Source organism: Oenanthe melanoleuca, chromosome 22 (genome assembly GCF_029582105.1).
Source record: "Oenanthe melanoleuca isolate GR-GAL-2019-014 chromosome 22, OMel1.0, whole genome shotgun sequence".
In the NCBI taxonomy this organism is placed as follows: Eukaryota; Metazoa; Chordata; class Aves; order Passeriformes; family Muscicapidae; genus Oenanthe; species Oenanthe melanoleuca.
Window position 1 is genome coordinate 228,612 of NC_079355.1, and position 14,293 is coordinate 242,904.

At 61.0% G+C, this 14,293-nt stretch overlaps 1 protein-coding gene across 2 annotated transcripts; it reads right to left on the reverse strand.

Annotated features, from left to right (window-relative positions):
• Positions 1-3,030: 3,030 nt before the first annotated feature.
• DBNL (drebrin like) lies at positions 3,031-13,829 on the reverse strand. Of its 2 annotated transcripts, none has more exons than XM_056508498.1 (14): positions 13,695-13,829; positions 13,163-13,218; positions 11,309-11,421; positions 10,635-10,709; positions 10,240-10,386; positions 9,589-9,666; positions 8,675-8,826; positions 7,931-7,985; positions 7,405-7,485; positions 7,190-7,289; positions 5,909-6,019; positions 4,746-4,849; positions 4,361-4,466; positions 3,031-4,057 (listed from the first exon to the last, which is right to left on the reverse strand). In XM_056508498.1, exons 1-14 carry the CDS (start codon positions 13,775-13,777, stop codon positions 3,918-3,920), a joined length of 1,401 nt encoding a protein of 466 aa, XP_056364473.1. In that variant the 5' UTR covers positions 13,778-13,829; the 3' UTR covers positions 3,031-3,917. The 2 variants fall into 2 exon arrangements, with proteins under 2 accessions (XP_056364473.1, XP_056364475.1); XM_056508500.1 differs by having other exon boundaries at positions 7,405-7,470; positions 13,695-13,814.
• Between the last annotated feature and the right edge of the window lie 464 nt (positions 13,830-14,293).

Below are 14,293 nucleotides of genomic sequence, written 5' to 3' on the forward strand. Positions count from 1 at the left end.
CACCGGGACTGGCACCGGCAGTGGCATCGGGACTAGCACTGGCACCAAGACTGGCACTGGGACTAGCACCGGGACTGGCATAGGCACTGGCACCGGCACTGGCACCGGGACCGGCACCGAGCGCACACGGGCGCTGTGCTGGGTTGCAGGGACCGGCAGCGCAGCAGCGCTTGCACGGCGCGGGGACCAGCATGGCCCTGGCACCGGCCCTGTGCCACCGCAGCAGCCGCACTCGCTGTGGCCCCGCGTGCCGTGCAGGGCCTGGCCCAGGGCTGGCACCGGGCGGGCGCTGGCACTGCCCCACAGCAGCGGCACCGACACCGACACCGCGCTGCCAGCACGGGCGGGCACACGGCACACGGCGGTACCCCTGAACACGGCACCCCCTGTACCCACACACCGCCGGCACCCCCTGAACCGGGCACCCCCCGTACCCGGCACCCCCAAAACCCGGCACTCCCTGTACCCGGCACCCCCCGTACCCGGCACCCCCCGTACCCGGCACCCCCCGTACCCGGCACACACAGCACAGCCGCTCCCAGCACAGCGCTGCGCCTGCAGGGCACCGGGCACACACCCACCGCAGGCACAGCACACGGAGCCGGAGCAGCACACGGACACGCTGCTCGTGTTAGGACACCGAATGTGGGACGTGCACACCGCAGAACATGCCCTGCACCTGCACACAGGACACACGAGGGCCACACATTGCACGTGGACCTGGCACTCAGAACACACATGGTACACACACATGGCACACACACACACGAGATCCCACACACATGGCACACACACACTGCACATGAGACCCTGCACACGCGTGGCAGCACCTTGGGCTGGCCGCACACAGAGGAAGCACACACACGGGATGGACACAGTGCACACGCAGGGGATGGATGTGGAGTCTCCCTCATGGATGCAGTGCACACACCCTGCACACACAGGGGATGCAATGCACACACACACAGGATGGATGCAGTGCACACACCCTGCACACACAGGGAGAGGATGCAGTGCACACACACATAGGATGGATGCAGTGCACACACACAGGGGATCGATGCAGTGCACACACCCTGCACACACTGCACATGCATTACACATATATGACCCACCCACCCCCCCCCCCCCGAGCCCCCCACTTGTAGGGTTGAGGTTCAGGCGGGGACGTGACCCCTGGGGCGCTGGGGGGCAGGGGGTGAGGCTGGGGGTGCGCTGAGTGTCCCCCACCGGCCCGGGCCCTTCAGGCTCCCGGGGCTGCAGTGGCAGCAGCCACGTGGCGCTCAGGCCGCTCGCCATCGTCACATGCGTGACCCCCCCAGCCATGACTCACTGTCCAACAATGCCGGGGCTTGCCGGGAGTTGGGGGGCCCCACCTGCACTTCCCAGTGCAGCCCGGTGACTTCCCAGTGCCTCTGCTTTAGCCCCAGGATTGTCCCCCCTCCCATTTCCACTCCCACTCCCATTACAGCCTCCCCAGCCTGTTACGGCTCCCCCAGCACAGCCCCGAGTACAATTCCCCTGCCTCTCCCTGCTCCAGTCTTCCCCCAGTACAGTTCTCTTATTCCCAGCACTAACAGCTCCCAGTCGAGCTCCCCCAGTCCCACCCCGTGCAGACCACCCAGTACAGTCCCCAGCCCCTACAGCCCCTTCCAGTTGAGCTGCTCCCCATACAGCCCATCCACCACAGCTTCCAGTACCATCCTCAGGCCCACTGTAGCCCCCCCTTCTCGATTGATTCCACCTCCCCGGACCCCCAGAGCTGCCCCAGCCCCTGGCAGGGGGGCAGTGGCCTGGGACCCCAGGACGAATGGCCACCGGTGGCACAGGAGGGACGGGGGTCCTGGAAAGGGGGGTCCCAGGAGGATGGGGTAGGGATCCCATGAGGGTCCCGGCGGGATGGGGATCCCGGAGCGGGACCAGGAGGATGGATGTCCCAGCAATGGGGAGGGCCGTCCCCTGAGATGTGGTGGTCCAGCAGCATTGAGGAGGTTCAGGAGGAGGGAGTTCCTCAGGAGGGTCCGCAGAACGGCGTGGGTTCCACTAGTGTGAGACGGGTCCCAGGGGGTGAGGGTCCCATCAAGATTTGAGGCAGGGAGGGTGTCCCACCAAGAAGGGGTCCCGGGAGGGTGGGGGTCCCAGGGCTCAGTGCCCCCGCCCCGTGCGAGGGGCCGCGTTTTCCCCGCGGCTGGGGAGTCCCTGGCGCTCGCCCATTCCCCTCCCTCACTCGCCGCCCGGTCCCCACCCTTTCCTGCGCCTGAGTCACTGGCGGCGCCTCCCGGGAGCTGCCGGGTCCGTCCGTCCGTCCGTCTCTCGGAGGGGGACGCTGTCGGGTTGTCCGTCTGTCCGTCATGGGCTGTACTCCTCGCGGGTCTGTCTGTCTGCCGGGGTGCCCGTCTGTCCTTCTGGCTGTACGTCAGGACATTTTCCTAGGTGTCCATTTATTGGGTTGTCTGTCTGTCCGTGGGAGTCTCCCCCTACCCATTTGTGTCCATCTGTACGTGTGGGTGTCTGTCCATCTCCTGGGTGTCTGTCTGCCCATTGGGGTGTCCATCTACCTCATATAGTGTCCATGGGGTGTCTGTCTGTCCTTCTAGGTGTCCATCTGGGCATCCAGTTGCCCTTCGGGATGTCTGTTGGTGTGTCTATCTGTCCTTCTGGGTGTCTGTCCTTCCGGGTGCCTGCTGGGGCATCCATCTGTCCTTCTGGGTATGAATCTGTCTGCCGAGGTGTCCTTGACTTCCCTCCTGGCTCTCCATCCTTTGCAACCATGTCTCTCCATCCACAGGTCTCTCTGGCCGCCGTCCGTCTGTCCCACAGCCCCGCTGCCATGCACGCCACTGTCCCCAGGTGTCCCCTCCACTGCCCCGTCCCCGGTCCTCCCATCTGACCCACCCCTCCCCACCGCGGCTCCTCTTCGGCGCCGGCGCCTCCGGCCGGGCTGGAGCCGACCCGGGACCGTCCGTGGTGCATTGTAGGCACCAGACCCCTGCGTTCCTCCCCAGTTCCACCAGGATCCTCCTACATCCATCACCAAAGAAAAGCCCTTTTATTGTAGCTGGGGAGGGCCCGGGGGGAGCAGGGAGAAGAAGGAGCTTGGGGGAGAGACTCAGAGAAACCACCGTGTCCCCTGCAGCTGCAGGAGGGGTGGGTGGCTGGGGACCCCCTAGCCCTTCCTCTCCTTCTATTCCTAAAGCGACACCAGGGTGGGAAACTCCAGGGGAGGGGCTGGGCTGGGCTGGGCTTTTCCTTGTTCACAGTGAGTTTGGGGTGGGGAGGGGGGTCCCACCCGCTCGGCCTGGCTGGATCTGCGCTGCAGGGGACGTTATTCATCCCAATTCAAATCCCTGGAGCATGTTTGGGGTGAGGGGGGCGAACAGTGGGGTGAGCAGGGAGAACACAAGATCACACGTGGCAAGCTCAGTGTGCTCAGGGTGGTGGGGAACAGAGGATTCACCTCTCCTCATGTCAGACCCTGCAGCATACCACAGTTATTCTGATGAACCTTTCCAATGAGATAAAATTGGGAAACTGGCTTCTCCAGTGTGGCTGCAGCAGGTCCAAGGTCACGGGGTGGGAGGGAGCACAGGGGGGAGGTAATTAGTTCCCTGAAAGTTCCTCTGAGGGATTTTTCACGCCCTCCTCACCACCCCAACGCCGAGGGAGGAGGGGGAGACCAGCCCTGCAGGCTCAGGGCGGGATGGGACCCTTCCTTCACCCACCCAAGGGCAGCTCTGGGGGACAGGGAGGCAGCGCCTGGGGGGCCCACTGCCAGGGACGGGGAATGGCACTTGACTGAGAGAGAGAGAGAGAGAGAGAAGAAAAAGCCGTGTGTTTGGAAGGATCAGGCAGGAGCTGAGGCTCGGGGGCCTGGAGCAGTCCCGGGGCTGGAGCCCCGCCAGCCCCCGAGGCAGTCCCTACTCTATCAGCTCCACGTAGTTGGCAGGGAACATCCCGAAGTGGCCGTCGGGGCCGTAGCCGCGCCACCAGCCCTCATCGATCATCTCGATGTTGGTGATGATGTTCTCAGGATCAAAGGAGATCTCGGTGTCATCAGCTGCCACGGGACAGACAAGGAGGGCGGCTCAGACCTGCTCCACATCTGGGGCTCCCAGCACCAGAGGGATGTGGAGCTGCTGGAGCGAGTCCAGAGGGGGCCATGGAGCTGCTCCCAGGGCTGGAGCCCCTCTGCCCTGGAGCCAGGCTGGGAGAGCTGGGAATGCTCACCTGGAGCAGAGAAGGCTCCAGGGAGACACTGGAGCCCCGTGCAGTGCATAAAGGGGCTCCAAGAGAGCTGGAGAGGGACTGGGGACAAGGGTCTGGAGGGACAGGACAAGGGAAGTGGCTCTGTGGGTCTCACCAGCCTGGTAGTCATAGAGTGCCCGGGCACAGAGCCCCTTCCCCGCCAGGTCCGGTGGCTCCTGGTACTCCACCCCGTAGTCATATTTGGCATCATCAGCTTGCTCCTTCAGGAAGGAGAGGAGAGCAGGAATCACCAGGAGAACAGTGGGAGGGAACAGAACAACAATGCCCAAAGCCCAGAAATGCCCACCAGCCCCCCGAGCCCACCTGCTGGAGGTGGGAGCACTGGGAAGGGACATAGCAGCACCCCCTTTGCTGATGGGTGCATCCTGAGCACACCTAAGCTCTGGGGTTTCGCCATTTCCTACGATTTTAGCTCAGGAAAGTGTTCCAGGCTCGTCCTGGGGGATGCTCCAAGGGGGTCCCCTGCCCCCCAGACTCACCTGGGGTGGTTCCTCGTAGATGGCCGAGGGCTCCGGAGGCTCCTCATACAGATTCTCCTCCACGTGGGACCCCGGGACACCAGAATTGTATCCAGAGTCCCGTCCTGAGGAGAACCAGGGATCTGTCACCCAAAACCACCCCTGTCCCCTCACCTGGCTCCTGCCCCAGGCTGGAGCAACAGCACATTCCTGCTGGGAGCTGGATGGAGCACGCAGGGGTTCAGTGGGATCCCAAAGGACAAAGGAGAGATCTGCCTCTGACAGGGAAGATATAGAGCCAGGGAAGGGATAAACTCGCTCAAGATGAAAAAATTCCCACGGAGGGGAAGGGCTGGAGCAGAGGTCCTGGCCAAGAGCAGCATCTAGTGGTGACAGTGGCCTGGGGACATGGGAGCTGGACCCAGCACATCCCTGGTTCCCTGCCCGTGGCAGGGCAGGTGGAACTAGATGGTCTCTGAGATCCCAAGCCAAACCAAACTGTGATTCCATGATTTGGGAACAAGGGCAGCCCTCGGTGCCACCCACAGGGCACAGGGACACCCCTGGGCACTGCCAGGCCCTCTCTGGAATAGCCAGACCACTGGGGAGTGCTTGGGCAGGGACACCTCCCACTGTCCCAGGGTGCTCCCAGCTCCATCCAGCCTGGCCTTCCAGGGATCCTGGAGCAGCCACAGCAGCTCTGGGCAACCTGCCCACCCTATAGGGAAGGGTTCTTCCAATATCCCACTAACCCTGCCCTCTGGGAGTGGGAAGCCAGTCCCTCTTGTCCTGCCCCTCTGTGCCTGGGCTCTTTACTGGGACAAGGAAACAACTCCAGAACAGGGAAACCTGTGCACAGGGGTGGAGCTGCCTCGGCTGGGCTTGGGGCACTTTGGAAAAGTCCAAGCCTGACTGTCAAAGCCTCTGTGGCAGGTCTGGAAGGCTGGGGGTGCACAGAGCCAAATTCCAGCCTGAATTCCAGCAGGAGATATCCTCATCCCCCTGAGCCTTCAGCTGAAGACAAGCAGGAACCATCCTCATCCTCAGCATCATGCTCAGCCCTGGCTGGAGACAAAGCCCAGGGGAAAACCAAACAGAATCTCCTCAAAATGCCCAATTTTGTGGGATCTAGTTGGAAAGATGAGGAGAAAAGCTTTGGGGAGTGGAGGGAGCCAAGCACGTACCTGCTGCAGGTGCTGGGGAGGCTGGGGGGGCCCCCCAAACATCCCGGCTGGGGGAGGCAGGAGCGGGCACAGAGTTCGTCTCCTTCTGCAGGAATGGGCTGCGCAGCTTCCCTGGAAAAGGGAGGGGGCTGCAGGGCTGCCAGGCAGGGGGTCTCCCAGCCTGACTGTGCACCCACAGGAATTGCTAGATCACCCTCCCAAGCAGGATTTTCCAGCTCTAATCCTGGTTGTGGAAAACAGGTTTGGCAACTGGTTACAGCAGCAGCCAAGAGAAAATTAAAAAAAAAAAAAAAAGAAAGAAAAAAGATATCTATGGAGGAAGAGCTGGAGGGCTCTGGCTTTCCATGAGGACCCTGCCTCTGGCTTTCTATGGTGACTTTTGGAGCAGCCTGAACTCCACAGACATCAAACTGGGAGGGGATGATGCAAACTGGTTTCTGCCAGTGCACTTCCTGTGGCAGGAGGCAACTGCACTGCTTCTCCTCACCTCCACCTCCAAACCAAACAAAAGCTGAGGAGAATTCCCAGACAAGCCCTACCAGCACCAAGACTCCTGCCAACCCTTATCTCTGGGTCAGATCCAGATTCCAGGGCATGTATCTCCCTTTCCTCCAAATCCTAATGAAATACCTCAAAGTCAGTCTCTCCCCAAGATGTCTAACCATCAGAAAAGACATTTTCCCAGAATGGAATTCGTCCTCCCTCATCCATGGCTTGCCTGCCTGCCCCAGGAAGAAGGGATTTGTGCTCCTATCACCAAGTGGAAGTGATTATTCCCAATCAATTTAAGATGCTTTAGAGGGGGTTGGGCTGAGGAGGAGGCAGAGGCAGTCACAGTTGCCTGGGGGTGTCACACACTCCTCAGAGCTACTTCCTCAGCTACTCTCAGTTCTGGTTTGCAAACTTCCTGATTTCAATCTGAGAGATCGGATCAGGCTCTCCTAACAGCACAAGATCCTGCTCGGCTGGGGCAGTTCAAAAATTTGGCTGAAATTTCATTCAGTCAGGATAGATCGCAATAGTGGTGTTTTTCCTGGTGTTAATATATTGAACTCTAAAAAAAAAAACCAAAACAACACAAACTTTAAGGGTCAGAGGGGGAATCAGAATATGGAAATCTTTGTGATTAAAACCTGGCTAGAGCCACGCCCTGGAAAGCAGCAGGTGCAGGTCGCAGCACAGCAGGGAGCAGTGCGGTGGGAGCTGTGAGCTCCAGCAGCGCTGCAGCCCCGCTGGACCTGCCGTGCAGAGACTCGTGGGTCCCTCCGTGTCCCCGCGTACCTGGCTGTGCCGGCAGCCCCGGGCCCGGCCCCGCTCGCTCCCTCTGCCTGAAGATGTCGCGGGGGTTGACGGCTCTCTGCGCGACCAGCGTGGCAGCCTCCTGCCAGGGGCACACACAGCCCGGTCAGGGCACGGTCAGGGCACGGCCAGGGCACAGCCAGGGCACAGCCAGGGCACAGCCAGGCCCCTCCCGGGCTCGGGGCGCCGCTGCTCACCTGCGCCTTCTCCAGCGACTCGCTGACCCGGCCGGCCCCGCGCTGCTGCTGCTGCTGCTGCTGCTGCTCAGCCCGCTCCTCCTGCGGCACAGGGCAGGCTGGGCAACCCGCCCTCGGCCAGCCCTGCCCCAGCCCCTGCCTGCCAGCACCCCCTGCACCCAAGGAACCGAGGCAGCAGTGGAGCTGCATGAGCAGGAGACGGGGGAACTCTGGGCTGAGAACAGCGACTTGATGTCGTGGGACTGGGGGATGGTTTAGGTTGGAAAAACCCTCTGGAAGTATCGAGTCCAACAGCCAAGGCCACCACTAACCCACGTCCCCAGGTCCCACATCCACAGAGCTAAATCCTCCCAGGAACGGGGATGCCAGCACTGACCCCAGCAGCACACTTTCCATGAAGGAATTTTCCCAATATCCAACTTAAACCTCCCCTGTGCACCTTGAGGCCATTTCCACTTGCCCTGTCCCAGGTCCTTGTCCTCTCCACCATGGATAAACCTCGCCTGGGGCCAGCACCAGAGCTTACCCATTGCTGCTGCTCCCTGTCCCTGTTCTCAGCCTCCTGCTGCTGCTGGAGTCTCCTGTGGGGACAAATGGGTTAAACCTGAGGATTTGAGACCTCATCCCACTATTCCAGGTCCCTGGGAATAGCACATGAAGGCAATCCCTCACTTTGGTAATGCTCCCCCTCACTTCAGGGCCACACAAGGTGCCACAGGTCACCCTTGATGAGAGGAGCACGGAGAGAGGGGCAGGAGCTGCTCCAAATAGTGGGGTCATTCCAAGGAAATCTCTTCCTTGGGGATATGGACGTGAGCATCTTGATATAGGAGCTGGGCAGATTTTCCTGGAGTCATCCCTGTGGAGCTTGGAGCTCCCTGGACCTCTGACACCCCAAAAATAGGAGTGATAGGTGCCAGGCAAGAGCTTGGGAAACAAAAGGGAGAATAATCCTGGAGCCATGGATCCCTGGGCAGGGAGACCTAGGGATGATGGTGGACAAGCAGCCAAGCTCCTTGGAGGTGAGCCAGGGAAATGTTCCCCCCACAGCTGGAGCAAGATCCCCTCATGTCTGCTCTCTTAAAAGAGATTTCCTGGGCCTGCAGGAATTCCAGCAGTGGGAAATGCATGGACACGATTCCCCACTTTAAGGAATAAACTCTGCTGGAGTGGGGGCAGCCCAGAGAGGCAGTAGGTGGGGACACCCAGCACCACAGGAACCCCGGAGAGCAGGATGGGCTCTGGGAATCATTCCTAAAGCCCCACTCACTTCTGGGCTTCGATTTCACTGGATCTGGCTTTAAAGACCTGCTCCCGGCCCGCCGCCTCCTGCAGCTCCCGCTGCCGCTGCTCGCGCTCGCGCCGCTGCCGCTCCTCCTGCGCGCGCCTCTTCTCCTCCAGCCGCCGGTTCTCCTCATCCTTCTGCGGGACACGGCCACAGGGCAGCCACGCTGGGCTCAGGGGCGGGGGCTGCTGCCAGCGCCTGGAGCCCCCTGGCCCTCTGCACGGGGCAGATGCCAGAGCACGGGGCAGGTTCCAGGGCAGGTGCCAGGGCTTGTGGTGGGTCCCAGGGTATGGGACAGGTCCCAGGGCATGGGGCAGGTGCCAGGGTATGGGGCAGGTGCCAGGGCAGGTCCCAGGGCTCGTGGTGGGTCCCAGGGTATGGGGCAGGTGCCAGGGCACGGGGCAGGTCCCAGGACAGGTCCCAGGGCTCATGGTGGGTCCCAGGGCTCGAGGTGGGTCCCAGGGCATAGGGCAGGTCCCAGGGCACACAGTGGGTCCCAGGGCACTCACCCAGAAGGTTCACACCCAATGACGTGTGCTTAGCCCCATAAAACCCAAGGTGAAAGGGAAGGAAACGGAGCAGCCCTCAGAGAGCTCAAAAACCAGTTTCCTCACCCTGCTGGGATTTGCTGGGATTTGCTGGGATGCAGCCCAGCTGCCTGCCAGGAGAGCAGGGTACATCCCAGTTCTCGCTCCCTGAGCACAGCCCAGCAGCCCCGAGCCAAATCCAGATGAGACACAGCAGCACCTTCCCCTGCCAGGCTCAGCCTCCTCTCTGAGCACCCACAGCAGCAGCTCTGCATTCCCCTGAGCTCCTGATCCAGCTCCCAGACATGGAATAGGCACATGGAGAACAATCTCCAGCTCAACCCAACACCTGGTGCTCCGAGGGACACTCACCTCTGCTTTGGCCCAGAAATTATCCTTATTGACCCGCTTGATTTCAGACATTGCGTTCGTCTTCTGGTACACAGAGCCCTCAGGAAGTCACACAGAAATCACCTTTATTTGCATTTCTTCTCAAAAATCAGCCCAAATCAGCACACTCTGGGACTTCTCTTAGAAGTTCCTATAACCTGATGCTTTGCCTTACAATTTAAAGGAGGGCTGGGTGAGACCAGTGATGTGCACATGGCCAAAACCAGGGAATTGCTGCCTTGGCACAGGCTGCTGCCCCATCCCTGGCAGTGCCCAAGGCCAGGCTGGATGGGGCTTGGAGCACTCTAGGACAGTGGGAAATGTCCCTGCCCACGGCAGGGGTGGGACTGGATGGGCTTTACGGTCCCTGCAACCCAACCCATGCTTCAAACCTGCCCTCTGGCAGTGGGATGCCTTCCCCTCTTGTCCTGTTACTGCCTGCCCTGGTGCAAAGACCCTCTCCAGCTCTCTTGCAGCCCCTTTAGGCACTGGAAGGGGCTCTAACTTCTCCCTGGAACCTTCCCTTTCCACAGACATGTCAGTGGCCACGTGCCCCTTCCACCACGGCATGACAGTGGTCCCAGACCCTCCTCCCACCAGAGGCACCCAAAAGTCCTCACTTATTCAACTCACCACGGGAGCCTGGGGCCCCGAGTCCTGGAACTTGCTGCTCTCCTTGTGGAAGCTGTAGTTGGCCCCGGAGGCCTTGGCCACCTTCTCCATGATGAGTTCAGGCTCCACGTCCTCCTCTGCCCGGGCATTGATGGTGACATGAGCCCCCTGAGCAGGAGAAACCAGGATGGGGGTGAGGGGTCACCCTGGGAGCCCTAAACCCCCACCCTGCCCCGATTCCTGCCCGTGCTCCCAGAGCTCCCAAGGGAAGGAGAAGGGCTCTGGTAAGAAGAAGGAAATATCCAGAGGGGCTGATGCCCCTGACCGTGGCAGGGGGGTAGAACTGGATGGTCTAAGGCCCCTCCAACCCAAACCCTTCAGTGACTCCCTGAGGGAGGGCACGAGGAGGATCAGACCTTCAGGAAGTTGGCCACAGTGCTGACGTGGTTGGCGCAGGCTCCTTTCCGCACGTCATTGACACCTTCACCTGTCTGCAAGGAGACACCACCAGCCCACCTGAGCCCCTTGGGGCTGCATCCACGGCAGCAGCACCTGCATCTGAGCTGCATCCACGGCAGCAGCACCTGCACCTGAGCTGCATCCACGGCAGCAGCACCTGCACCTGAGCCCCAGCCCCTCTGCAGCTCTCCTGAGCCCCTCTGGGCTGCATCCACGGCAGCAGCACCTGCACCTGAGCCCCAGCCCCTCTCCAGCTCACCTGAGCCCCTCTGGGCTGTACCTGCACCTGAGCCCCAGCCCCTCTGCAGCCCATCTGAGCCCCTCTGGGCTGCATCCACGGCAGCAGCACCTGCACCTGAGCCCCAGCCCCTCTCCAGCCCACCTGAGCCCCTCTGGGCTCTACCTGCACCTGAGCCCCAGCCCCTCTCCAGCCCACCTGAGCCCCTCTGGGCTGTACCTGGATCTGAGCCCCAGCCCCTCTGCAGCCCACCTGAGCCCCCCAAGGCACTGCCAGGAGCCCTGAGCTCTCCCTGCAGCTCTCTCCTCTCCAGCTGGCCACCCCCAGCTCCCCAGCCTGGCTCCATGGCAGGGGCTCCAGCCCCCAGTGGAGCCCAGGTCTGTCCCCACTCACCCAGTTGACCAGCACGTATTTGGGCAGCCCGGAGTTGGGATCCTTCACGCGGCAGAAGCCGTACATCACCTTCCCGCTGTTGAGCTCCTCCACCATCTCCTCCAGCCCCCCATCTGCCCCAGAGGAAGGACAGGGCTGAGACCAGCGTGGTGGAACAGCCAAACCCACCCAGCTCTGCCTTCCCTGGAGACTTTCCCCATTAAATGTGGGGTTGTCACATCTCATGAGTGTTTATTCTGTAAACACATAACCTGATCGTTTATCATCCACATGATTAGTTGGGAGCCAAGCCCCAGCCTTTTCTCACCCACTCCCATCCCCAGCAGCCTTCATCACCCAGTTCCTCCTCCTCAGGCCCTAAGAAACCCCAGAAAAATCCAGGAAAGATCCTGGATCTGCAACAAAGTGCAAGCATGACAAGGGGAAGGAGCTGCTTGCACTCCCTAATAAATTAGAAGCTTTAATGAGAGCAGACAGCTTTTGCTGCTCCTGCACAAAGCTACACTCGGAAATATCTCAGTGAGGGTGGGAACAGTGCTGAGAAGTGGTGGAGGAACTGACTGAGCCTTGTTCCTGCTCTCCAAGATGAGAAGTAGAGAAGGAACCAAAAGGGTAACACGGGTAAGGTCCTGCCTCAGTGCCTCCCTCCCTGTTACTCCCACCTAGAGGGGCCTCAGTTCTGGTTTGAGGACTTGGAAGTGAATCCCAGAGGGAAAATCCCACACAGGGCTCAGGCAGGGGCAATGGAAAGGGAACAGCATTGCTCCCACTACACCAATAAATTACCAGGAAAGGAGGAAAAACACCAAAAATGCACACTGTCATCTCAAAAATATTCCCCCACACCACAATTCCTTCTGTGCTGGGTTGTCTGAGCCCTGAAAAACGGGGAAAGAGCCACTGGTCCTTATCACCCCTGGCAGGAGTAACAGAGACCAACACAGCTTGCTCTGCTCTGCAGCATCACCCAGATCATTTCCTCCTCACCATTAAATATTTATGATTTGGCTCTAAATTTGGCTCTAAACTCAGCAGGGAAGTTGAAGGCTGGAAGTCTGAAGCTGGTTGGTGAGGGCTGGCCCAGAGAGAGGTGATGGGGATCCTGGGGACAGCAGGGATCTGCGGGGAGCTTGGGGCACACTCTGCAGCTCCCCAAAACTCCCATTTGTGACTCAGCAAGAGCTCTCCTCAACAAAATTCCCCAGCACCAAACCCCTGGCTCCATGGGCTCCATCAGACCCTGTGGAGCATCCCAGCAACTTCCACAGAGCTCCACAAGCTGGGAAAAACACTTGGAAATTAAGGAAGAAGCTGGGGAGGGATGAGAGAATTCAAACTCCGAGCGTGGGGAAACCCGCCTGGGTGAGCTGCTTCCTGAGGGCTTTGGCTTCCCAGCAGTAGAGTTTGGGTGGGAATCAGTAGACAGATGAAAAATAAATAAAAAAAGAATTGCAGGAAGAAGGGTATTAGACATGAGGGGCTTTAAGAGCATTGAGTAGGGAGCCCTGGCTGAGTGAGTGGCTCTGGAGTACCACGTGGCCCTGCCTAAATCCGGGATCTAAAATACTTCAGGGATGAAAAGAGCAGCCAGGATCCAAACTTTGGATCCTTTGGAAAGGATAAAAATGAATGGAAAGGAGAAGCAGAGCTGTCAGGAGGATCTGCTCCATATCCCTCACTCCAAAACCACACCAGACACCCTGATACAGCTTCCTGCCCCCATCCCATTACCAAGGGCACCCCCAAAACACCCTCAGGGATTAAAAACCCCCGGACATCCCAGGCAGGTACAGTGAGATGAGCCCTGGGAAGCCCTGGACCCACGGAAATGGGGATGGTCCCCAGAATCCTCACCTCCAGAGCCAGCCACTCGCAGGTCATTGCTGTTGCCTTCATAGGTGAACAGAGCCCTAAAATCAAGGCAGAAATGGGATTTTTAGCCAGCACAGTGCTCATCTGTGGTGTTCACACCCCCCCAACACCTTCTGAGTGCAGAGCCCCGCAGGGAGCGGCCACCCCACAGCCCGGGGCCCCACGGAGTCCCCGGACACTCCCTGCCCCTCTCACACCCCATGTCCCCCCAGGCCACCAGCCCAGCCAGTAAAACCCATCCCTGTTCTTCCACCCCTCCATCCCCTCCCCTGGATTCCCCGGCACCCCCATCCCCCACCCCACTCCCACATCCCTCCGAACACCTCACAGCCCCCTCCCCCCGCCCGCCGTGCTCCCCCATCCCACCCCTGTATCCCATCCCTGTATCCCATCCCACCCCATCCCATTATCCCATCCCATCCCACCCCATCCCATTATCCCCTTCCCCATCCCCATCCCGTCCCATCCCAGTATCCCATCCCTGTGTCCCGTCCCATCCCCGCCGCTCCCGCACCAGTCCGTGCGGCTCCCCGCGGCCACCACGCTCCCGTAGGCCTCCTGCAGCGCCCGCCCGTTCTTGGCCAGGTTCAGCGCCATGGCCGCGCCCGCTCCGCCCGCCGGTGCTACCGGCACCGCCCCCCGGTACCGCCCCTCCGGTGCTACCGGCACCGCCCCCCAGCACTGCTCCGGTACCGCCCCCCTGGTGCTACCGGAACCGCCTCCCAGCACCGCCCCCGGTACCGCCCCGGTACCGCCCCTCCGGTGTGACGGGCACCGCCCCCCTAGCACCGCCCCGGTACCGCCCCCGGCACGGCCCCGCCGGTGCTACCGGCACCGCCCCCGTACCGCCCCGGTACCGCCCCTCCGTTGTTACCGGCACCGCCCGCCGGCACCGCCCCGGTACCGCCCCTCCGTTGTTACCGGCACTGCCCCCCCGGTACCGCCCCGGCACGGCCACCCCTCCCCGGAAGCGCCCGGCGCGGTCCCGGACAGTCCCGCCCCGCTAGGCCCCGCCCACGAGAGCCTAAACCGCGCCCCCGAGCAGCGAGACCACGCCCCTGTAGCGATAGGCCACGCCCCCATAGAGAGCCCACCCCCACAGAGAGCACACCC